This window comes from Spermophilus citellus (genome assembly GCF_964194105.1).
Source record: "Spermophilus citellus genome assembly, chromosome: 7".
NCBI lineage: Eukaryota > Metazoa > Chordata > Mammalia > Rodentia > Sciuridae > Spermophilus > Spermophilus citellus.
In genome coordinates, this window is record NC_138188.1 from 107,519,742 (window position 1) to 107,545,832 (window position 26,091).

At 51.4% G+C, this 26,091-nt stretch overlaps 1 protein-coding gene across 1 annotated transcript in view; it reads right to left on the reverse strand.

Moving 5' to 3' along the window:
- Positions 1 to 26,091, reverse strand: part of ADCY5 (adenylate cyclase 5) — a 153,400-nt gene that overhangs the window by 24,154 nt on the left and 103,155 nt on the right. Inside the window, exons 4-12 of the mRNA XM_081301048.1 lie at positions 20,182 to 20,293; positions 18,562 to 18,689; positions 16,431 to 16,589; positions 15,780 to 15,921; positions 13,550 to 13,690; positions 8,931 to 8,953; positions 7,733 to 7,877; positions 6,404 to 6,501; positions 3,221 to 3,308 (exon numbers count right to left, since the gene is read on the reverse strand). Coding sequence (XP_081157174.1) covers positions 3,221 to 3,308; positions 6,404 to 6,501; positions 7,733 to 7,877; positions 8,931 to 8,953; positions 13,550 to 13,690; positions 15,780 to 15,921; positions 16,431 to 16,589; positions 18,562 to 18,689; positions 20,182 to 20,293 — 1,036 coding nt within the window. The remainder of the gene's footprint in view (positions 1 to 3,220; positions 3,309 to 6,403; positions 6,502 to 7,732; positions 7,878 to 8,930; positions 8,954 to 13,549; positions 13,691 to 15,779; positions 15,922 to 16,430; positions 16,590 to 18,561; positions 18,690 to 20,181; positions 20,294 to 26,091) is intronic.

Sequence of the window (26,091 nt, forward strand, 5' to 3'; positions counted from 1 at the left end):
ACAGCAGGGTTCCAAAGGCACACGGCAGGATGAGAAGTGAGGACAGGACCTGGGGACACGGTGAAGATCAGGGCATGGGATCAACCTCACCGAGAAGTCCAGGGGTGCATGAGAACTGCACCAGGCCAGGTCAGGAGAAGATTCCACAGGCCCAAGATGGAAGGCCCCTCAGAGCACTAGTGAGGAGAAGGGAAAACCTTCTATAGAAAGGACTTGCTCCTCCCACACAGGGAAGACTGGGTCCATACTGTCTTCATGCATCTCTCTGTGAAAAGGTCAAAATATGGACAACTTAAGGAAGCAAGCTTGAGTTTTTCAGAGAAAATGGAAAAGCAAATGAGACATCGAAAAGAAACTGTGCCTGACAACTGTATGGTTTCAGATGAGCAGAGCCTGCACCTGGAGTAGCTGAGGAATTACGCATCTCATTGGCATGCCCTGGATCCTCAGAGACTGTGGAAATAAGATGGAGAATATCTGCATTCTGGCAAAGGGCAAACATTTTTCAAAGGGAATACAGCATGACATTGAACACCGCAGCCCAGTCAGCTGCGTCAATCCCTGACAAGATGGTACAATAAACATTTAGTCTGTCCACCTTCGTGCATTCAGCATGAGATAGTGCTCAGGGACAGACTGGTCCTGCATCCCACAAAGGGTGGGTTAATAATCTGGTGTGTACAAGTGGAAAGGGAGAATGGCCCCTTTCATGTCTTCATGTACAAACAGTTTAGCTCCTAACAAGAGGGAAAGAAGAAGAATGAAGTGGAAAAGCAGTTCACGAAGCAAACAACGTTTTGGGTCGGATTCTGCTTTCGAGGAAGTGGACAAATGCTGAGAAGAGTGCTATCAGGGGCTAGTGGCAAGGACCTGAGGGTGGGGCTAGTGTCTATTTGATGTGTCAACTGCTAGCCTGGAGACCTGATAACCAGGGAGCACTTTCCAAATACTTCCTTATTGCAGCCCTCCAGCTATAAGAATGACGAGGCAGCTCCCTGGAAACAGGTGTGTGGGGGACAGTGTTTCTGTGGACGGGCAGGAGGGAGGTGAACTGGAGGCCTCCTTAGAACAGTCAGAAAATTCACTGGGCCCAACAAAGGAACTGAGAACAAGCTTACTGAATTAACTGGGCATTGGGAACAAAATAGGGACCTTCACAGTATAAAAGGAAGCAGGGATGATTTCCATAAACCATCTTGAACAGTGGGAGAAAGAATTCACTAGACCAAAGTACTAACTTCAAAAGGGCCGGAGCAGTCAGCGTCAGGCAGGGAAGGGACCTCCTTCCTTCTCACACCAGAGCCAAGTGCAAATCAGGGAACACACAGGGAATGGGATCAGGGTAGACTCAGGTTTTCCAAGGTCACCAAAGAGGAAAGAGATCAAATTTAGGTTCTAATTAAAAATTGATGGGCTACATATAGCTTTGATTCTGATTTGAATAGGCCAAGTATCTTAAACAAACAAATGACTTTGTTTCAGTTCATAACTTCATTTTAAAAAGAAATATTCCTTTCAGGATTCTGGGAACAAAAACTTTTAAGATGCTACTTTAGCTATGGTATGCTTTTTTTTTTAAGGTTACTGTGACTTTTTTATTGTGGTAAAAATATATATATAACATGAAATTTGCCAGTTTAGCCTCAGTGGCATTGGTTACATTTACAATACTGTGCAAACATCATTGTCTATTTCAAAAACCTTTTATCACTTCTAGTAGAAATTCTACACTGATTAAGCAATAAGTTCCCATTCTCCCTTCTGCTGGCTGCTGGTCACCTCTAATCTATTTGCTGTGTCCGTGAATTTGTCTATTCTAGGTATGTCAGATTAGTGGAATCATACAACATGTGACCTTGTGCTCAGGGTAATGTTCTCAAGGTCATCTCTGTTGTAGCATGTAACAGCTCGTCATTCCTTTTTGTGGTTACAGGCCCCACATTATCTGTTCCATTCACCTGCTGATGGACACTTGGGGTGTTTTTGCCTTTTGTGACTATGTGGTATTCTTTTATAGGCATGGGATGAAGAAAGTAGAACTGTCCCCTGGAGAGAAAGCAGGCTGGGGGGACTTGACGACAGCAAGAGGTGACTGAGCACAGGGCGGGGGAGACTGCAGCACTGAGGACAGAGAGGTGGAGGGTCATCCCTGTGACACAGCCAGCCACTTGCCAGGCTTCTCTCACAGATGTGCTGACTGACTCTGGCTGCCCTGCCCCTCTCTGGGCATCCACCTCCACACCTGCTGGAGGGAAGTCTCCCAAGGTCCCCTCCAGTTCTGAACCATCAGTCCACCACAGCCTTGACCTTGAGGTGGCTAGGCAACTAGCAGACTAATGAAGGACCCTGTTTGGAGGGTGGAGAGAGAAAGGGGACTTTGGAGGTGACAATGATCCAGTTCCTCCAGGAGAACATGGAGCTCACTGCAGAGTGTGCAAAGTGAAGGCAGGGCTTACTCCTGGTTAGTGTCAGGGCGAGTGAGTGTCATGTCAGGGTGGAGCAGAGGCCTGGCAGGCCCTGGGGAGGGCGAGTCTCTGCTGTTAGAGAGCTTCTTGGCCTCCTGGTAAAGAGTCAAGGGGAAGGCTGCGTGGGCTGGTAGACAGGAACCTGAATGATTCTAGCAGAGACCACAATGACCTGGGGTCAAGTCCCACTGAAGGACACAGCCTGGAGAGGGTATGTGACATGCCCCAAAGAAATAATTATGGAAGAAGGGAGCCAGGTTCCAGGTCCTGAACTCGCGTTGCTGACTGAGCTAGCCATGTGAGCTGTCTGGAACTCTGAGCCTTTCTACAGCCACGCACTGATCTGCATGATGGACCCCAATCCCTCATCTCTGAGATCCTCCCAGGGCAAACCTGAGTACTCAGCAACGGAAGGTGGTGTCACAGGTGTATCCAGGAAGGTCTCTTCTAGTGAGTGCTTACTGACCACTGCTCTGTGCCAGGCTTTGTGTGAGGTGCCCTCCCTCCCATCACCCCATCTGATCCCAAGAAGTGGCCATGACAGCATTTTCTTGTTGTGAAGATTCACAAGGGCTGAGCCTGCCAATAAGAGTGAGGCTCACCTCCAGCCTAGCTTGCCACCAATGCCAATCTGGAGTGGTGGTCAGCACTATACTGTCCCTCCCCCATGCCAAGCACATGACTTGGCCATAGCCCCTGGCAGTGGCTGGGAGGAGAGAGAAGAAGGTGTTGGCCCAGGAGTCGGCTGGACTCACCTTCACGCAGGAGTAGATCACAGACACAAATACCACCAAGGTCAGCAGCAGGAAACAGGTCAGGTAGAAACTCAGCATGAACACGGAGCTGGGGAAGAAAGGGGGGAGGGGGAAGCCACATCCAGGTGCTGGGCCTGAGCCTCCCTGGGGCCTGCCTGGCACACAGGCCACAAGTCCCCAGGGCCTGTCCGCACAGCTCTGGGGCCCGAGGCTCTGAAAGCCGAGAGAGAACCTGAAGTTGCTTCATTTCCCCTAAGCCCCCTGCTCTTCCCTCCCACTCCCGAGAAGTGCTCTGGCCTGTGACAGTGTGGCCTCTTCCCTTCTGTCCCCCACCATGTCCCCTTCCTGAGGGCAGGGGGACAGCAGCCCATTGAGAGCTGGATGGAAAGCCTGACCAATACTGTATTCCTAGCTGTTCACACAGTGCCCCACTTAGCTTGGGAGAACCACTTTAAAAATCACCTGGTCCTTCCCTCCACATCATCACTGGTGGCTTGATAAATAACCTCAAGGACTGAGAGTGGATTTGACAAATGGCCTTTGTTTATATAAATGCATGTATCAGCAGCCCAGCCAGCCACTCTGAGCAATAAGGCTGATACATATATTCAAAATGACAGTCCCTAAGCCCTGTCCCTTACCCACTGCCCACTGCCAGGCCCCCCCTACACATCCTGCTCAGTTTCTGCCTCTGCCCCCACCATTCCCAGCCAGCTCAATAAGAAGAGTACACAAGTGTCCCTGTCCCTCATTTCCCAGGCAAATCACAGGCCCCCATCGGTGGAAATCCTCAGACAATGAGCTGCAAAACACTTTCCTTCCATTGTCTCCTGGAACAGGGGCTGGCCAGGGACAGCACACACTGCTGTGCCACCAGGAGCCCTTCAAGGGAGGAGAGTGACCTGGAGGTGGATTATAGGCAGCAAGGCCCAGGGAGGACTCAGACAGCACCCCTGTCCACATGAGTATCATTTAGTGGACCTCAACAAATGGAACAGGGAGAAGAAAAAAATCTTTAAAGTGGCTTTTAAGGTTTCCCTAGAGAGGGATGGCTAGAGACAACCTCTGTCAATGCCTTAGCCACTTAGAGCTATGGCCAGAGGAGGGAACGAAGCCACTGCAGACAGAGCAGGAGCTGGGGTGGCCCAGCCCCCAGGCCACGCTGCAGAGAAAGGAAAATGGCAAAGAGGCAGGATTATGCACTCAGCTAAGGGACAGAAGGCCTCACCTGCTTGTTGATATCTGTGGCTCCATTTCAATACAGAAAAATGGAGTTCTATGCCAATATTGACCCACAATTCCACCAGCCCTGCACAGCCTTGGTGCCCGTGGAGTGTTTAGCTGCACAACCAGGTGGAGCCCACACCAGCATCTGGTTGTTACCTGGGGTGCCCTGATAGAGTCATAGTAGATAAAAATGCATGGGGCACCTTTTCAACAATAAATGTCATAAAAGTAAAAGGTGTTAAGAAAAAAGGCATGTCGACATCACGTGCCTCCCATGCACTGAGTGACAGGACACATGGTCACTCCCTGAGAGTCTCATCAAAACACACAGCCCCAATCTGATCAAGAGAGCATCACACACACCCAAACTGCATCATTCTAACTGTCCAGGACTCATCAACAGTGCCACGGTCATGCAAGACAGGCAAAGGCTGAACTATCAGATTGGAAGTGACGAAGGAGATAAGATGAATAAATGCAGGGTGGGATCCCAACCTGGCGGCTGGAAGAGGAAGAGGGCCCTGGGGGGACGGATAAGATGAGAATATGCTCTGTGGGTTAGTGAACAGTATCATTCCTGCATGCATTTCTTGTTTTTGATCACTGTGCTGTGGCTCTGGAAGTTGTCAACAGTAGGGGAAACTGGTAAGAGACAGACACACAGAGGCTCTGCACTACTTCTGCAACTTCTCAGAAGACTACAATTATTTCAAAATGAAAAATAGAATGTGTTGGGTGTGGGGACTCTTTAGATGAAGCAAGTCTTACAAAGTATAGCCACTTGCAACCAGGGGATTTTGAGTAGATCCCTATTGGAAAAAAATAAGAGTAGAAGACTCTTTGGGGTCCAATTTTGAAAACTGGAACATGGACTGAGTACAGGGTTAGTAGAGAATCGATGTTGACTTTAAGGAAGAAAATGTCCTTTAAATGGAGGTCACTGAGGATTTTAGGGGCAAAATGTTCATAAATTTACTTTAGATAATCAGGAAAAGCCAGGCATAGTGGTGCACACCTGTAATCCCAGTGGCTCAGGAGGATGAGGCAGGAGGATTGCAAGTTCAAGGACAGCCTCAGCAAATTATTGAGACCCTAAGCAACTTAGTGAGACACTATCTCAAAAGAAAAAATAGAAAAGGGCTGGGGATGTAGTTTAGTGGTAAAGCACCCCTGGGTTCAATGCCCAGTACCCCCCATTCAAAAAAAAAAAAACAGGAAAAAAATTTGAAACAAATATTGCAAAATATTAACAAAGCTAGGGGATAAGTGTTGATTATATTACTTTTTGTATGTTTGAATGATTTTACACACATAAGATGCAAAAACATGTATACATACACATATATACCCACAAACATATGTATATATACACATGCACACACATGCATACACATTTCTCTCCTAGGCATGACTCTATATCACAATCTACTAAACTTTATTTCTGAAAGCCCACTACCTGCTTCAAAGTGGTTCCTGCAGAAGCCACAGGCTCTCACAGTGATATAAATAGTCCTCAGAAAAGTTCAACAGTGCCTCTTTGTGACAAAACTTCAGAACCTGAATTATTCCACTCTTTGAAATACCTACAGTAGTAAGAAACCTTTGTCTTTTGAAGATGTATTGTTTTTTTTTCCAAGATCCAAAGTTCACACAGGAGGCAGCCTGGCAGATACTTTGGGTGATTCAACCGGGTAGCAGAGGTATGTGCTAAGTGGCATGAGATGATAAGTGGTGGACAGGGGTCTCTCCTGCAGCTGAGCAGTGCCCAGTGAGAAGTCTTCCACCCAGGTGAGAACACTCACCCTGGCTTCCTCGTCCACCAAGGACAGGTGGAGCAACCTCTCCTGCTCGAGGAGGTTCAGCCCAGCCTCCTTATTCTCTTCTTCTAAATGACCAGCTCTCCCACCCTGCAGCCAGAGGAAGAGGAGGGAGCCCAGGAGGGATGGGGATACTTACTGGGGCACAATGGCGATCTGGACAAAGCAGATGAAGAGGAAGACGAGCGAGGCACAGGCAACATAGGCACCAAATCGATCATCTACCTGCTTGGAGTACTGAGAGGAGACACATAGGGTGAGAGGTGGAGGATGTCCCACCCCAGCCAGGTCAATCCCAAAGAGCCTAGGATCTGAGACCCTGAGCCAGACACAGATCATCACAAGAAACCAGTGCAAATTCCTGCAAGATGGTGCCCGGAGGAGGGCAGTTGGGAGGGACTTGGGATTGGATCAAACAGAATCTTTATGCAGGCTGAGTCATGTCATTAGTTCATCATGATCACAACTGTCAATTCCTGGGCATCATCTGCATCACCATCGGTCATGCTCACAACAGCCCCAGACACAGGCACAGGACTGCTGTTATTCCTACTTCTGAGGTGAACATGCTGGGAGAGCTTCCATGACTTGCCCAAGGTCACTCTGAGCTCCCAATTCCCTGCTGCAGCTTCCTCCATGACACCACCCAGATGCACTCATGGAGGTCATTGCTGCACGGTCACCTGGAGCAGACAATGCATAAGTCAGGTCCGCTTACTTCCCTTTTTTTGTAAAGTGTTTCTCTGCTAACCAGCTTCCCTCATTTAATGCTGATGAGAGTTCACCCAAGCCCATGTGAACTGAACCCTGGGAGACCCTGTAATATGGTGCAAAGAGACCTGCCTGGCCTGGGGTCCGGCCATGGCTCTGGAACTACTTCACTGGGTGACTTTTGCATTCAGAGCCAAAGGAGATGGGGCACGGGGATCTTGACTGCCCCTTCCAACTTTCAGACCTGGAGGCTCCAGTGTGCCTCAAGCTGTGTGGCCAAATGACAGCAGCAATCGCAATACCAACAGCAACCAATGCTTAGTGAACAGCCTCGAGGCGGCAGTTATTATTTTCTGTGTTTTACACAAAGAGAACTCATTTATTCCTCACTGTAATATCTGTTTCTAGATAAGGAAGCCACGATGCAGTAAGATTAAGGTTTATTCCTTCTAGGGCTGGGGCTGACAGTGCTCAGCGGTAGAGCGCTCACCTAGCACGTGCGAGGCCCTGGGTTTGATCCTCAGCACCACATAAAAATAAATAAATCAAGGTATTATGTCCAACTACAACTAAAAAATAAATATTAAAAAAAGATTTATTCCTTCTAACCAAGGAAGTCTCTCTAGAACTCCCTGGGCAGCACAGTATCACATATAAGGAAACTGAGGCGACAAGAAGCTGCTCCTTCCTTGGTGCTGGAAGGAAGTGTCCTATTGCCTCCCTGGTCCTGGCTCTGCACCCCACCCAGGTGCCATACCTTCTTCTCTAAATCAGGCTCCCTGAAGGTCAAGAGGAACTTCCGGACGTGCTCAGATCGCAGCCTGTCGATGCTCCTGGCGTCAATGGCCCGGCCCAGAAACTCATCCACTTCATCCTCAGGGTTTGCACTTTCCTGGGCATTCCTGGGGAGCAGGAGGCACAGACCCAGACCCAATGACCATCAGGGGCACCCTTAGAGGGCTGGCTCTGAAGTCCCTCTGGAATAACCAGAGAGACCTGGCAGTGGCCATGGTCAGTCTTGACCCAGGGACTGAGGCCAGGTGAGCCCTTACTCTTTGCAAATGCACACACAGGGGAGCCGCCTGCCCCTCAGGCCTGCTGCTGGAGGGCCTTGCTGGCGAGATAACTCAGTATGTGATAATACTGGGAATTATTACAGAAGATTTTGTTGTTTTCCCTAAAGACAACACCCTCTGCTCTTTATCCTCCACCTGTCTCCCCATCCTGAAACAAAGGCTGAGATGGGGAGGTGGGACTCCGGTCACAGTGACTGTGGTCTGCCTGGTCCCTTTAACTGGACTCAGGGCCCTCTTGTGAAGCAGGCTTCATGGTCTTTGAGTGCTGAGTTTCTCGGGACTGGGGTTGTAGCTCAGTGGTAGGGCGCTTGCCTAGCAAGAGCGAGGCCCTGGGTTTGATCCTCAGCACCACATAAAAATAAATAAATAAAATAAAGGTATTGTGTCCAATTACAACTAAATAATAAATATTAAAAAAAAAACCCAACTATTTCTCAGAGTGAAGTCTTGTCCTTGAGCGGAACCTCTGACAGTCCTGAGAACCCGTAATTAGAGGAGGGCAAGGAAGGCGTTCCCTCAGGATGCTGGGTGTGGTCGGAGCCTGCTGAGCATGTGCACACACGCATGTACCTGTGTGTCTATACACGCATATATACACTTGTGTATGTGTGCATGTGTGCGTGTGTGTGCACACATGTGCAGTGGAAATGAAACAGGCTGCACTGAGGCCCAGCCCTCTGCCAGGTGGGCTGGTCCCTGGGCTGGCCTGACCTGTGTGGGGCCACTACTGACCACCTGTTTGTTACGGCAGGCTCCTTTCACTCTCAGCTGACTGCTGTGGGACCATGTTCCATGAGTGTGGGGAACCGGATGGGAAGGCAGATTTGGAGCTATTTCCCAGATGGTGGTGTCAGGAATAAAGAAAGGCTTATTACTCACTTGTCCTTTGGGTCTTCAAAGCCCTAAAAGAGGAGAGAGAAAGAGAGGAGAGAGAGAGAAGTGTGAGAACAGAGAGCACTGAGGACATGCAGGGAGTGAGCTGCGCCTGCGAGGAGGTGGCCAGTTCCTGCTCACTGCAGTCTCTCAAAGCACTGGACACAGAAGTCTGCCCCTTCCCTCCCTCCCTCCCTCCCTCTGGTTGGTGACAGTGAGGTTCTTCTGAGGCATGGGTCCATGCTAGATGCTGGGGACACTGATGCCATTCCATCCACTGCAAAGTCCCTGTGACTAAGCTCTTCCTGACCCCCACCCCCCGTGGACTCCTCCCCTTATCCCAAGCCTCCATACCGCCCCCCACTCCTCCTCACACATGTAAGGCACATAGAGCACACAAAAACCATGGGAATTCACAGGTTCTTCACTTAAAAATTTCAACTCCAGACACCTGCAAGAAATTTGTTTTGGTATCTGAGAACCAATGTATTTCTGCCAGGCTGGACTTTGGGGGCACTCTGGAGCTAAGGAACACCTGCATGGGTTTGGCTGCTGTTTTGTGTTTCTGCAGGGGGCCGGGGTGGGGGGTGGGGCACTGGCCTTTGCTGATCATCAAACTCAAAGCCCTATTTAGCCTGTGCCAGGGTCTAACCAGCTGTGGCAGAATGGAGGGTCCCTACAGTGGGAAGGGGCAGAATCCAGAAGGCAGTGGAGGTGACAAACAGCCCTCAGACTTGAAGTTCCAGATAAGGCTTGGGCTTTCAGGACAAAGACAGGGAATGGCCCCTTGTCTCTGTGGCCTAGTGTGGAGCACTACTGTACAAAAAGGGAGTTCAGCAAATGTTGGGTGAACCAAAAATCCAAACGGATCTTGCTTCATCCCATCAAGGATATGGTTTAGAGATACAAGAAGAGGGGCTGGGCTGGGGTTGTAGCTCAGAAGTAGAGCCACATGCATGAGGCACTGGGGTCGATCCTCAGCACTACATAAAAATAAAATAAAGATATTATTAAAAAAAAAAAAGAAAGAAAGAAGAGGGGCTGTTCTCCATGAGCTTTCAGGTGCTGAAACAGACATGGCATCCATGCAGTTTCAAGGTGCTGTGCCTTCTATTCTATCCTCAGCTAACCACTCCCTGAGCCTCAGCTGGTCCACCTGGGGTGGGGGGCACATTCAAGGACCAACAATTTCCAGTGCTCTGAGCTGCTCCTAGCTCAACCCAGGAGGGCCTGTCAGTGGTTTCCCAAGGCTCTGTCTCTTTGCTACAAGACCTGTCCTACTTTGCTATCACTCAAATGGGTGCTCTGACTGAGGACGAACCTATCCAGGAAGTGCCCAGGACCCCTTGGAGCACAGCATGACCAGCAGAGAGGAGAGCACCCTACAGATTACTGCCATGAGATGCTAATGCTCTAGCATCCTTCTATAGATTGGCAACAAGTTTATTAAGCAACCAAGAACAATCGAGCTCTATTATACATATGCCCATCTCTACAGATCAAAAACATCCTAAAGTGCTTTTAATTTAATTTTCTATTGTTTAATTTGTTCTAATTAGCTATACTGAAGTGTTTTGAATAAACATGTTTCTGACTTTCTCCAATGTCCCTTAGGTCATCTGCTAAGGCAGATGTTGGGCACCCACTTTTCCCTACGGTGCAGAGGTGGGAGCCAGGTGCACACACAGTGCCATGTTGGTCTGTATAGCTTAGCATCTGGTTGAGTGGTGCACTGATTACAGGGCAGAAATTCTTTTGGTCCATAAACCACAGCAGTGAGGTTACTGAAAACAGACCTGGGCTCAGTGGTAGAACATTTGTCTAGCATGTGTGAGGCCCTGGGTTCAATTCCCAACATCACAGAAAAACAAAAATCAAAACACAGTCCACCAGACTGGGTGCAAATCCACCTCCCCCACCCAGCTCACTGGAGCTAGGATATGAGTCACTTCACCTCTCCCAGCCTGCTGGTCCCCCAGAGAGCACAGAGCTTTCCTGGGGTTGGTTACATAAGCTCAGTCCATAGGCTTCCCATCATCAGTCTCTGTTTAATAAATAATCTTAAGAGGATGTTACAACAGGCATGCCTGAGCAGAGACCTGCACAGCTCCTCACAGAATTCAAAAGCCAAGAAAAATTGGATAAAGATTTCAAAAAACCTCTGGGTGTGGTGGCACACACCTATAATCCCAGCAGCTTGGGAAGTTGAGGTAGAAGGATCATGAGTTCAAAGCCAGCCTCAGCAACTTAACAAGGCCCTAAGCAACTCAGCAAGACCCTCTCTCTAAATAAAATATATAAAGGGCTGGAGAGGTGGCTCACTGGTTGAGTGCCCCTGAGTTCAATCCCTGGTACTCCTTCCCCCTCACCCGACCAAAAAAAAAAAAAAAAGATTAAAAATAAACCAACCTGCCAATCCCAAATTAGAACTTTTTAACTGCTCTGTTACAGTTTCATGGAATCCCCACCCCTCCACCTTCAGTGGGCTATTTCTTTTAAAAAACTCCCCTGTGCGTTGGAATTCAGGGCAAAAGCTCTTCTTTTACATGTCTTTCTCAGAAGATTTCTGTCAAGTTTAACTCCAAAAGTGCACGGCTTGCTCAGCTGCTGCAGGAACTGCCTCTGTCCCCAGCTTAGAGATTCCCATTGGACAGACTGAGATGGGGCCAGGCAGGGATGGATAATCAAGGGACACTGTGCCCAGCCAGACAGCAGGGAGGCCGGGCCTCCCCTCTTTCCTGGGTGAAGCAGTTTACACTGGGAGGAGCCTTCCCCTCTCTCCAGAATCCCTTCCCCAGTTACAGCCCTTCCTGCTAATCCTTCCAAGGCTCCTTATCCTAACAATGATGAATCTGTCTGCCAAACAGGTGCTGATAGTCCAAACAGCCTCTTTTAGGGCTGAAATGACTAAAGATGCAGCTTATACCAAGTGTCACTAAAAAATAACTTCCCTAGGATTTTAAACAGAGAACGTGATTTACCACCAGGCCCCTTTCCTCCTCGCTGGCTGCTCCCTGCTTCCTCTCCACCTCTCTGCCTCCCCTTCCTCGCCCTCTCTCCTCCCCACTCTTCACCTCCAATGCCCCTCCATCTCACCCCTCCCTCCTTTCCTGACCAGCCCAGTCATGTGGGTACAGTCTGCAGGACTCAGGTGACAAGGGCTGCCACCAGCTCTTTGCTTTGTGGAGGGCCGCTGGGGCAAGGGAGAGTGGTGGCCAGAGCCTGTGGTATTGACCAGGTCTGCAGATGTCCAGGTTCAAAGCCCCTGGGGAAACCAAGCCTCTCCCATATGCTCCCTGGTCACACCAGTGTCCCTCACCCAGCTTATCTACCTACAGAACGTTAGGTGGAGGTCTGACCAATCATTTCCCTCCTGCACACTTCCTTGAAACCTGTGTCATCTGCTGCTGTTGGCTAGAAAGGAGGGGTGACTGGTCGCCCAGCCTGTCCCCTCCTTCAGGCTGCTGGCTCCCCGTGTTGTGTGTCTCTCGTTCCTTCAGCCTCATCTAAACTCCATCTGATCCACAGACCCCAACTGGAGGATGCCTGGGCTAGCAGCCCACTCCAGCTTATTCACACATTAAAACCACCCTCCCCCAGCCCTCCCCATCAGGGTGGCTTCCACCTGGCAAAGAGGTGCCTTTGAACTGAGCAGGGACCTAACCTGGCTTCCTGTCATTCTCTTTCCTCTCCTTCCGACTCCTAATTCTATCTTCCTGTCATTTCTGCAAGAGCCCAGCAGTGTCCTGAATTAGCCTGTCCCTGGTTTACGCAGTGATAGTTGGAGTGTCTGTGCCCTGGGGAAGGAAGGGTGCCTTAGGTGGAGATGTCAGTCCTATGTACCCAGCTGGAAGGGTGGAGTCAGAGGGAAAGGGGGTGTTTCTCAGCACAGAGGGCAAAGGGACCATCACCCAACCCTTGCCAGAAAGCCTTGGGATGGTTTCTGAGCAACTGACTCAAAAGATGTGACTTGAAGCTGGGTGAGGTGGCGCACGCCTTAATCCCAGCGGCTTGAGAGGCTGAGAAAGGAGGATGGTGATTTAAAGCCATCCTCAGCAAAAAGTGAGGTGCTAAGCAACTGAATGACACCCTGTCTCTAAATTCAAAAATACCAAATAGAGCTGGGGATGTGACTTAGTGGTTGAGTGGCCCTCAGTTCAATCCCTGGTACAAAGAAAAAAGAAAAGATGTGACTTCAATTGCTTGGGAAATGCAGTAGGTGCTAGAAGGGGATCTGGAAGGCCAGTGTCCACCCAGCTCCCCAGGGCCTCAACAGACAGTGCCAAGACCCAGCCAGAGGCCCTGACAGGATCATGAGTCTGGCTGGAAGGGCATACTCCCAGCCTACACCAGTGGTTTCTGCCAGGAGAGAGGAAGGGGCATCGAAGCTCTGTTCCCATGCCATATTCAGCATGCCACAAGATGTTAGGTCTCGTGGGGAGTGCCCAGGCCAGAGTTAGGTGTGCCAGCTCCTTGTCCAAAGTTGGGGTGAGCCCACTTACATTTCCTTCTATGGCTCCCCGGACTCCCCCAGGCAACCAGAGGGTCTTGGGCCAGTTTTCACACTCCTAGAAAACCCTGGCCCTGGACCATGTCACCTGCACACCCTTCTGCCAGCTACTCACCATCCGCTTCATCTCCTTGGACACCTGGTTGCCGCCCAGGTGATTGTAGAACGGGCGTTCAGCCCCCCAGTGTGGTGGGTTGTGCCCGATGGAATTGGTTCTCTGGCGGTTCATCTTGGCAATCATGGCCTTCTCTTCTTTCTAGAGAGCAACACAGATACATCAGCCTGTGGGCAAGGCCACAGGAATGCAGTACCTGGCCAGGCAGGGGCTGAGGCAGCCGCACCTGCCTCTCTGAACAACCCTGGAGCCCTGAGGTCTGCCAAGAACCCGGAGCCTCCAAACTCCCAACACCTGGCTGGCCCCAGGGGAGAGTGGCAGAAGGTGATGAGCCCTGGTCTTGTGAGAAAGCAAACGGCAAGGAGTTCTCCCTGCAGGTCTGGTCACAAGATTCTACCCTGGTGCCTCTCAAAATCAAATGCCATATCCTTCCCATTGGGTTGCCTAAGCTCCCCAAGGCTTGAACCACTGCTGGCTGCCTGTGCTCCTCCCCACTGCCTCTGGGGCACTCAGAGGGTGGGTGAGGTGGGGAAGGGGCTAAGCCTCACCTCTGGTCTCCCAGGCAGCCAGGCTGGCACAAGTCTGGGCCTCCCACCCTGCAAGCTACAGAATCATAGCAGACTCTGCTATTGGGATGCATGGGCCAGCGCAGGGCAGGGCTCTCAGCCTACTGCCTCAGGACTGGGCAGAGCTGGTGCTAAAGGTGCCCAGAGGCTGATGGAGGGAGAGGGGACCTGGGACTCCAGTCTCCACTCAGCTTCTCCCAAACAGGCACGTTCTAGCAGAGAGGGCAGTAAGTAGGACAGGCCACTGCTGCCCAGAAGGCTGCTTCCACAGAGGTCTGGGTCACTGAAATGAGGAGATTCAAGGGCTGACACAATTGTACAAAGACCCAAAAGGAGACGGGGCAGGTACTTACGGGCCCACACTCTCCCAGCATCTGTCTGTTCACCCGTCTATCCTTCCAATTGGGTTCTAGGGATGGAGGACTGGGGACGCCCGAGGCACCCCCCCTCAACTCCCTCCTTCCTTAGAGGTGGTGCTGGGGAGCACTCAGCCTGCCTCAGCTGACACTGCTGGGATGGGGGCTGTCCCTCTCTCTCTGTTACTCTGTCCCAAAAAACAGTCTCTTCTGGACCACTTGTCAACTGGAGGAATCAAGGCCCAGGGAACTCAGGGCGGGAAGGTGGGCTGTGAACCAGGGACCCCAAGGAAGGATGTGGGAAGAGGGCCCACAAGGATTTCAGTTCATATATACTCTGGCCAAAGAACAAGCAAATTGTTTACAACTGTGCAGGATAAGCCACGAGGAGCTCTCTCCAAAGTGCCCTGAGTCCTCCCATCCCTATTCTGGCTGTCTGCAGAGGGGAATCAATATGACTCACTGCAAGGACCCTGCAACAGGATCTTGCCCTGGGGGTTCATGCCCCTCTGATGTCCCCCTGAGGGTAGACACCTGCCCTAAGTTCCACACCTCCTCTTAAAAACCTAATACTTCGGTCACCCAAGACTTTCTCCTCTGAACTGTCCTCACAGTGACTTTGTGTTTGGTCTAATTTCTCAGGAAAAGAAACAGGGAAGCTTTTCTCTACCAAAGGACACTGACCAACAGATCAACTCAACGGAAAGACTGAGAAGTCAAAGACATTTTAATTTAGGGAGAAATATAAAATGTTCTCTTCATTCACTTTAAAAATTAAGAACATGGAACATGTCACTATTAAAAATAGAATACCAAAGTCAGCTAATAATTCAGTTTTAGACTCTGGCAAGTCTGAGCTCAGACAAAGGGGAAGAAGAAAGAGGCTAGAAAGGGAAAAGGGAAAAAGAGAGATCCCAGAATCACATATATAGATACAGGTGGAGCTGGCTGCCCAAATCCATGGGGAGGGCGGAACAAGAGGTGGGGCGGAGAGCAGATATACGGTAAGTGCGCATATCCTTGCTGCTTGGGCTCCATCCAGCGGCCTTCTGAGGCTCTGTTGCTGGCTGATTTGAAGCCCGTTGAATTTTTGCAACAGAAGCAGAAACCAAACCAAATCTTTGCCATCATCTTTGGCAAGGCCTTCCTCACCCGTCTTTTCTAAGATGCAGAAGCCACAACTACATAAGGAATTCACGACTTTGCTCAAGAGATGAAGGAGAAGAGAAGGAAGCAATAGGCCATGAAAACACTCTTCTCCAAAGGAATGGAGCCCTCAGCCTGTGCCCCCAGCCCTGGCCCACGGACCCGCTTCTGGGTGCAGCGCAGGATGAGGAAAGTCTCTATGCTGTGCTCCTTGAGGTAGGCGTTGCGCTCGCCCCCACAGCCGGGCTCCACTTCGTAGTCCCCGTTCAGGTAGTTGAGTGTGGCCTTGGTGATGTGGATTCGTCTATGGGCGGAGAGGAGATCAGGATGGGGAAGGCAGAAAATGCAAGCTCAGAACTAACCCTCCCATGCAAAACCAAACTGCAGTTCTGAGTCAACCATGATTCAAGGCCCAGGACCCCAAACTCTGGCTCAGATGTACATCCTTCCCATATTATCAAGATGGCCCTTGGAGGCCAGTTTTCAGAAAGCTCACACCTACTACACCCACACCATTTCACACCTCACCTCCTAGTACTGGCCTCTATGTCAGCTTCAGTCTTGAAAACCTTTCCCTTCTGCTCAGAACTCTACCCATCACCACATTTTTTTGTAAGCCCCCTCGCCCCTGGCAAAGGGAGATCATGATGATGTTCTCTACAACTTGACCACACTGTGATTTAAATAAGTCAAGGAATCTCTACTTTAGTTCTGCCAGCCAGATGGATCTCCCTCCCTTCCACCCAGCCCTGCCTGTTCGGGATAGTTCCCAAATGGGATTGAGCAGGAAGCAAAGTCTGGGCCCTCACTCACCCTGCCTTGCCACCAGCCTCCATGTGGTTGGCCAGCGTGACGTCGTTAGACCAGACGTCGAACTGCCACTTCCTGAGACCAAGGACACCGCAGTGTACTCGCCCGCTGTGAATTCCCACGCGCATGTTCACGTTCACCCCAGTCACCTCCCGGACCAACCTGGGGATGGAGTAGGGGTAAGGCTGGGGGAGGGTCAAGGGTCAAGCACACAGGTGGGGGTGAGGCTGGAAGGCAGGGCTCGGGAGAGCATTGGAAGACATAGGAGTTAAAAGGCATTTCTCTGGTCCAAACTAAATAGAATCTAGAATGTTCAACCTGAAAGGGACTGGGAGTAGGTGCTGCAGGTGCTTGGTCCTGGTGCTCAGGGGCACTAATAAACTGAGGCACTATTCCTGCCTTGTCCACAAGGTGGCGTAGTGCCTCGCACTGTAACCCAGGGTCCCACTGCCTCCCCTCCAGAGGGCATGGAGGGCCATTGCTACCTTCAGTCAATTAGATTGTATTCAGAGAAATGCAAATGTAGCTTAGTGTCAACTAGAACCCAATAGGGAAGTTACAGCCACTCTAAACCCCAATCATAATGCTCTATGGATAAGACAGAGATGGCTTTTGGATTATCTGTTTATTGGATTTATCCACATTGCTGCTTCTCTGACATTAGCAGGATGATAGAGAAAAGCGATTAACTGGGTTTCAAGGGAGCACATATTCCCTACTCAGGAGATAAAAGGAATCTGGGAAGATGCAGGGGTCTAGGAGGGTTTCATGTCCTATGGGACGTCCCCAGGCCCTAACTGTTTATCCAGGGGTCCCCAGAAAAGCAGATGGGCCCTTTACTTATAACCTCTTACGCTAGGGGAGAGGGGGAGGCAGACTGGGAAGGAGGCTACATGTCAGTGGCTGGTGCTCCCAGGCCTGCCCACAGTCTGCAGAAGAGGGCACAGGTGCCAGGGTGTACACATTTTGTACTTTTGAGGTACTGGGAGTCTCTGATACCCCAGGGATGACCACTTGGCCAGTCATGGGACCAGTAGTCTGATGTGGCCTAGTGGGTAGGACCACCCCTTGAACTCCGGGCTTATCACCCCACTTGACCCCCATCAGGGAGAGGGAAGATCGCAGGGGAGATCTGTCATCCATCATTTCTCTTGTTCTGGGATCAATTTGGTCAGCCCATGTATGACCAAATGTACGCAGAAGGTCACTTGCTTAGGAGTTTTATGCCTTGATGTTTTTTCCAGGGCTGCCTCCTTGGTGAAGCCTCTTTAAACCCCCTGAGTGGAACCAACTGCCCCCTCCTCATAGAGTTTGCCTCTCTTACCTTGTAGTGTCCACGTGAAACATCTGATCAATGTTAATCAATGGGAGTCCTGGCCTGTCCTCCTTAATATACTCTGCACTGCTGGATGAGGGACTATCTAGCCCAGACATGCAGGGGACACCTGGTGAATATCAACAGACTTGGCCACCTTCCTAGCCATCCACTCTGACCTCTGACTTGGCCATCTGTCTTTTCCTTTGCCCCTGTCCAGGCTACTCCTAAAGTCCAGAGTTACTGAACCTGGACACAATCTCTGACCTGCTCCCCTGGCTGACATGCAGGCTTGGATTGTCCTCATTTTACAAAATCTAGGGTTCCTTCAATGGCTAGTGATGACCAAGACCTGGCCCAAGAGCCTTTTTGCTATTGCCCCCAAGAAGGGTGGAGTCTCTGAAACGGGAACTCCTGTTATGAATCTACCCACTAGGATTAGGCCCTGTTGAGCTGTTTAACCCTTGTGAGCCCAGCTCTCCCATTCGGGAGGAAGTGAGGCCAGTGGGTTCTACCCCGGCTGGGAGTTTATGAGAAGACCCAGGAGTGCGAGGCCCACCCGGGGCACTGCCATGACTGCCAGCTTCTCCCCCTGCCTGGAGCCTGCAGAGTCCTCCCCCTGGTGCCTCTACTGGGTGAAGCACCCCCATGTGGGTGGTAAGGAGCCCTGGAGAAGCCACCAAGTCTGGAGGTGCAGATCTGCCTCCTGGTTGGGTGGGGAGATGGCTCTGCCCCATGGTTGTCCTGCTTCCACCTGTCCAGTAGGCCAGGCAGGCATTACTTAGTTTGTGGACGGTCTCCCTTGAGTGGGGAACTTACGAAATGGCCTCGATCATGTCCATGCCCATCTCCACACAGCAGTGGGCATGGTCAGCCCTGGCTTCTGGCAGCCCCGAGACACAGTAGTAACAATCCCCCAGGATCTTAATACGTAAACAGTGATTCTCCTGGAAAGCAAATTGATTTTTAAAAAAAGTTAAAAAGAAATGGGAAGCAAACAGATTCCCCACAGACCCTAAGCCAGAACTCTGCCTAGTCCCAGGCCAGGCTTATCAGGAGGCGTGGGAGAAGGAGGTGGGGGGTCAGCCAATGGGCTGAACTGCTCAGAAAGGCATTCCAGTTCCCCAGGCCTGGAGCGGCAGTCCACCATGGCTCAGTAACAAGGGCAGCCTTGTCAGCTCAGGGAAGGTCCCATGCCTGGGGTGAGAATCTCTGGTTCCACTCCATGTCCCAGGAGCACACTCAGACTCCTGACCCAAGATTCTAGAAACAGTTTTGATTCTTCTTTCTTCTTCATATATATATATATATATATATATATATATATATATATATATATATATATATAAAGACTTTAGCAGCAGAAATGAGCTTGAACCAAACCCTTGCCTGACCCTCAGCCCTTCCGAGAGGTCTGTCAAAAAGAGTTCTGCTAAATCAGCAAGCACAGGAGGGCCACAGAGCCAAGGCAATTGCCACTGCTGCTGCTGAGTGACAGGTGCCGCAGGCCACCACTGATCTATAATTAGGAGTGAGATGAATTGTCATTAATCATCAATTACAGGCTGCCCGAACCTGGCTCCCAAAGGTTACTCCACAAAGCTGGGACCCTGGGACTCAAATGGCCAGGTGGCCTGGCGTCCTGAGGTCCATCCAACACCCAGGCACGTAGCATGCCTCATTCACTTTGTCCAAGATCAGTGATGAGGCCACCATCTAGCAACCTCAGAGGCCCTGGACAGGCCCTGACCAGCATCACCCTTTTATCCACAAACAGACATGGCATCCATGTGGAACAGGGGCCATTTCCACATGTCAGTGGACATTGTTTGAAGTGGCCACTTAGATGCAATGACTCTACAAAGTCCTCGAGTACCACCTGAAGCCACGGATTGGGAAAGGATGACCGTCTGTAAATTGGGACCCAATGGAGGGGCATGTTCTCCACCCTCCTGCTGCTGTGGGGTGTTGCTTCCAATTTGTCCAAATGTCAGGGAATCTTCTTTTTGAAAGCCTCTAGGGGTAGCATGTGGCTGCTTACAGGCCAGGTGGGGATTCAGACTCATTCTCTTACTACCCTGGCCAACTTCATCAGGAATGTGATCACACAGCATCTAATTTGCCTCAAACAGAAATCCTGCTGGGGTTGGGACAGAATGCCTCCCAGGGCTTGCCACCCCTTCCACAGACAGGGCATGGAGAAGGCCCGGCTCACTCCCCCAAGGCCAGTAAAGCACCTCCAGCTGTGTGATGTCTGGGCTGACCTGGAGCGTGAGGACACAGCCACTGCCTGAGCAGTCCCTCTGCCCATCGCTGGTTCCTAGCAACAGGTTCTCTCAGCAGGGCACAGCCTGGCATGTGCCCACCCTGGGGGTCAGCAGGGGCTTGACCACAGGGCCCTCGACTGTCCAGAGGTGGCCCAGGCCCAGAGTGACTCACCGCAGCCAGCTTGTCAAAGCGGGCGAAGAGCTCGTTGAGGGTCATGACCAGTTCCTGGGCAGTGCACTGGGAGGCCAGGCTGGTGAAGCCCTCGATGTCAGCAAACAGGATGCTGGGGAGACAGTGGAGGAGGAGACCCTGCTGTGGTCCGAATGTTCGTGTCCCCTGACATTCCTATGTCATCTTGTGCCCAATGTGAAGGTGCTGGAGGTGGGAGGTGATCGGGTCATGAAGGTGGAGCCCTTGTGAATGGGATTAGGGCCCTCCTGAGAGAGAAGAGAGCTTGCTTCCTCAGGCTCTGCTCTCTCCACGTGTGCATATGCTGGAATGGCCATCTGAAATCCAGAAGAAGGCCCTCACCCGAACTCCCTCATGCTGGCCCCCTGACCTTGGACTTCCAGCCTCCAGAATGGTGAGAACTAAATTTCTGTTGTTTACAAGCCACTTGGTCTGGTATTCTGTTCCAGCAGCCTGAACAGGACTAAGGCAGACCTCTGTGAGGAAGGAGAGGCTGGGGCTGCAGCCAGGACCCAGCTGGGGCCCCTCAGGGCTCAAGAAGACTGGCCATCAAGAGTCCTGGGGGCTCCAGATGGCTGGTAGGTAGGGCACAGAGCCCTTTCCCTGGAGAGCTGAGGATGTTGGTCTCTCCCATTGACTGGGAGCTCCGTTTCTGTTCTCCTTTGTGAACTCTCACCATACCCTCAGTCCCAAGCAAGAGGACAGGAGGGCTGAGTGGCATGAGGCCTGAGGTATGTGCCTTATGAAGGCATGAGAAAGAGAGGTTACCTCTCAGGTCTGCCCATTTGGACTTGGAGCAGCTTCCTTGAGGTGGTTGGGCCTGGGAATAAGGGCTCTTCTATACACCTGCTCTGGAAAGTGTTTCAGGCCAGAATGGTGCACTACCAAGATCTCATTTCCCTGTCTCCTACAGAAGGGGACACAACTCTAAGCAAACCCAAAGCCCTCCATCCCAGGGAATCCTCTGGAAGGGAGAGACTAACAGAGGCCCAGGGAGGAAAGGGAAGACACACGACCAGTGAGTCTCTGGAAGCCGGCTCCTTCTAGGCACGCTGTCAGATGCACCACCTGGCTCTGGATCTTACATTCACTTCTGGGGCTGATATCCCTTAGGTTGAAAATGTTTTCCTTTAAAACAGACTACCAGAGGGAAGGCCACAGGACCAGAATGTGTAAGGGCCCCCAGTGGGTTTTTCCCTTATAAGGGACACAAAAATGTAATAACTCTCATGCATTGAGCTGCTCCTGGTGGCCCAGCACCAAGCTGTGAGCTTTCAATGGGTCCTCTCACTAAGTCCTCCAAACAGCCCTGCAAGTAAGGGGCTGGCGTCCTCCTGTCCCCCCTGACCCCGAGCAGAGGCTAAACATAGGGGAAGCAGGAGATAGCAGCATGGGCCTCTTCTTCTAAGGCCTGGGCTCTTCCCACTGCACCTTCCTGAGGCTCCACCACCCACATCATGAATGTAGAACTAAATACCTTTTGTCATTTTAACCAAAAATGTGTGTTGGTATCTTAAGCATGTCTTTTTATTTTTATTGAATATGGACAAATTACGATTGTATATATTTAAGGGATACAAAGCAATATTAGTCACACACAGCGTAGAGGAATGGAATCAAGCTGATTAACATATCTATTATTGTATTATAAATACTTCCCATTTAGTCCTCTTGTCAGAATGAAACTGTACCCTTAATGAAGCATGTCTTTTTACTCTGATGAGTTGACACCTGAGGTCTCCCAGACCCCTCAGGCCTAGACAACTCCCTGAGACAGCAAATGACTTGCCTTGGTGTAGGCCTTTCATATGCAAACCAACCAATGGCCGCTGGGCCACTAGGCCATTGTCCCAGGGGCAGCTCCCACACCCCAGAGTCCCATGAAATTATTCCAAGTGACTGTTCATCAACCTCCTTAGCCTGCCTAGCCAGGTCCTTCCCCAGGAAAGCACAGTGGAGGCCCAGCCTGTGCCTTTTTCCCTGGTCTGCCTAGGTGGCTCCATGTGGCATGTCCCTTCCTCTTGGGAACTATAACAGTCTTTTCAAGAGCAATCGTCTCCTGGTCTGTTGGCCTCACATACCTGAATCACAATAAAACCCCCTGCATTCTGAATACACTGTTTAAACCTGCTTACGGGCACACACTCATTTAAGCCTGACCACCCCATGAGGTTAGTATGCTCCTTTTACTGGCAAGAAAACTGAGGCTCAGAACTGTGGAGTCACCAGCCCAAGGCCACACAGGCAACTTGGCCCCACACGCAGGAGTAGAACAAACAGACAGCATGCTGACTGTCAGCCCCACAGTCATTTAATAAAAGCATAATTCAATGCCCTGGCACTGAATCAGGGGAGGCAGAGAGCAGGTATGAGTGGTCATAGGTGGGCTTGTGCTGTGGCCCCTGGGGCAGGTATAGGACTCTACCAAAAGGGGCCATTCTAAGCAGCTGCTCAACAGACACAAGGCAAACCCAGGGAATGTGGATAGGCTGGGCCACCAGGGAATGCATCCCAGGCTTCCGCCAGGCTGGCCTCCCAGAAAAAAGCACAGAAGGACAGCTCCCAGGCCCATGCCCAGAGCCATCCCCAGCATCCACCCCTCCGCCAGCCCTCCAGCCCCAGCCTAGATCAGGAGAGGCGACTGCAGGAGGGTCGGAAAGAGTGTGAGAAGTAGGACAGGCTGCAAATGAGAGGATGATAAAGACAGGTGAGGAGACATTGCCCTCCTAGGCCACAGGACTCAGGACACCAGAAGGCTGCTCCAGAGCGGGGGTGAGGCGGGGTGCAAATCCTCCAACTTTGATGAGGCGCAGCTGCCTGGCACATGACTTCACCACGTCACTCAGAGGGTGTCTGGGTGACAGCACACAGATCCCCATCCTGGCCCACCTTGTCCCTTTCTCTCAGGAGGCCATCCCACTCTACCCACTGGGACAAGTTCTCTCCCAGTCTCCATAAAACCACTTGTCACATAGTAGTCCTGGAAATTCTTCTTTATCTCTCGAGACTTCAAACCAAGGGAAGCTGGGATCGAGATCTGCATGGGAGACAAGGAATGTGTTCAGCCAGTGTCCCCTTGACCAACTCCATGGTTTCCAACCAAGGCCACTGACTGCTCCTCCCTGGGTCTGAAGCTACACAGCAAAAGCCTGGCTTTGGCGGCTGTGAAACCTCTCGGGTAGGAAGAGGAGAGTCCTCCAACCTAGCAGAGACAGGACGGCATGTTACCTGAGAGGCAAGCCTGGGAATCCCAGGGCCTGGCTCCCGATGGCTCCAGCAATATTCGCAGAACCAATGGTTACACAGTTACCGAGGACACATGCCGGGAGACAAGGGAACAACATGGGTGTGTGAAGGGCCACAGCTGGCTTTGAAACGTGACCTCCTTCCAGGCTCCTGGGCATCTACCCCTCTGGCCCTTCCGGAGGCTTCCACCAGCTGCTGAGGGATTAGGGAGGGCAGGTCGGCCACCACCAGCCAGGAATGAGGGTGCTGGGAGCACAGCTCGGCTTCTAGCCTGGGAACTCATATGGGGTCCCTGAGGTCCCAACTCTGAACTCGCCACAGCCTCTCCTACATATTTATGGAAACTGCCACCTCACATTCCTCACACCTCCCGTCAGAGGCAGAGCCCCATCTCTCTGTGGCTTCCAGGAGTATTCTGCTTGGCAACTGTCACCTCTGGAGGCTCCTCTGTTTTTTGAGACTATCTGTTCTGCTGACCTCCCTGGTGGTTCTGCAGCCCATTTCACAAGCCAACGCTGGGCCCAGGCGAGCGAGTAGGCACCAATTCATTGATTAGCTCCCACTTGAGAGCTCATCTTGGCCACAGGAAAAGGCACTTGTGGCAGGTGCCCAGACGCAGGGGGAGGGCCTATGCAGCAGTGTGCCTCCTTAATTGCCTGACACCGTCACTCATGCTCTCCTGCCTCCCACTCCCAGAGGGGGAGCATGAGGTTCTTCATCCCAATTACTCACAGGCCCCTCGGCCTTCCCTGCAGCCTCAGCTCACCTGTGCACAGGCATTTTGCGTGATGCGCCTTTCCTCTTGGCCATTCCCTCTTGCTGCCCAGAGGCCCTGGGACTTTAGGGAGTTGTCGGCCTCTGGCTCTGCTCCTGCACACAGGCACATCCTGCAGCACCGCTGGACACCCGGGAGCTGATGCTCCTGGCTACCTGGGCAAGTCGGCACTGCTGACAAACAGCGCCTCTGCTCCCCTGCAGTCCTGAGCATTGCTGGGCACTCACCCCACATCCCACATGGAGCCAGGGAGCAGGGTTCAGAAGGGAGTGTGGCGAGGTCTCAGCTCACCTCCTAGGATGTTAGGCCCTGTGGGAAAAGCGGGGAAGGGGCCTCACAGGACCTAGGTATATGGGGTGAGAGGCTGGAGTGGCTGGGCCTCTTCATCAGCCATCCATCTCTTTGTGACCAATAGGGCTGTCCCCTGCAGCCTGCCCCCTCCCTGCTCCAAATCATCCAGCCTGGAGAGTCACTTGAGTTCAAGCCCCCGGGAAGGTAAGGAAGATCAGTGAGTCACATCTATTAGGTGAGTTGGCACCACCAGGTGTGAACAGACACCCGCGGCTGTTTTCCAAGGGGTGGTAGAAAAAAGATTAGAGAGGAATAGGAGCTGCAGCAGCTGCCGAGCCATCTCAGGGCACAGGCTAGAAAAAGGAAAGGGGGAATGGCCAATGAGGGGGTACCAAACATACCAGAGTCTGCACAAAGCCCACCAAAGGGAGACTCTGCCCTAGGACAGACAGCTGCACCCTCTCACTTTCCCAGAGAAGGGAAAACTTCCTCCAGCAAGCAGAGTCCCACAAAAGAAGCCCCAGGGGCCAGGGTCAGGGCAAGTCCTGCAATCTACATTCAGGGCCTCCTGCAGACCCTACCTGTCCCTCCTGTCCCCCGCAATCCTACCCTGACCCATCTAGGCAATAGAACATGCTGGAACACCGGTACACACTTCAGTTACACAGTCCTGCAAGACCTGGGGAAATGCTTCCTAAAGGGGACACACAAAAGAAGGAAGGAACTGTACCAAGACCCATGCAATCATTAGCAGACTTTGGATGCTTTAATCTTCCTCTCTATACTGCCTTTATTTTCCACTTTTTCTATGAAGAATACACATCTTTTGTATAATAAAAATACTTACTTTCTGAAGATTTTAAAGAAATCACTACACGACAAAAATATAAGTGTTTGCCAGGCTTGGTGGCACATACCTGTAATCCCAGCTACCTGGGAGGTTGATGTAGGACGATATCAAGTTCAAGCCCAGCCTGGGCAACAGAACAAGACCACCATCCCAAAAGGACAAAAATAATAATTAAAAAAAGGGCAAAAGCCCATTTGTATCTACGATTGGCATGGGAGTGGAGGTCATCATGCTTTCCTGATGCCAGGCCTGAGACAGGAATTCTGTGTTCATGGCTGGCTCTGCCTGGGGTTGGCTGGAGGGGCGTATTTTCCACCCTCTGCCCACAGGGGGCACAATCTGCCCATGGGTATCTGAGCATCTCAGACATTGTGGTGTGGTTATTGTAATTCAGAACCACACCATGACTGAGCCAGACGCCAGAGTAACCTGGGGAATGCAGCCAAGTCCTTGAAGGAGAGAGAGGAGATCATAACCTTTAAAGGGGGAAACGTTAGGGGGAAGTTGGGGGAGAGAAGGCACCAAAAGGGGAAGAAAGCAAAGCAGGACATCCCTCCCCAGACCCTAGGCATCCCCATATGTGGGGAGGGGTCTGCTTATTTCATTCCCAGACCAGGCGCAGCAGCTTCTCTGCCAGGACCCTGGCTGCAGCCCCCAGTGCTTCCGGTACCTTCAAACCCAGCTTTGACTCAAGCCAATGAAGGAAGACCACTGCCCCCAGCAGCCCTCC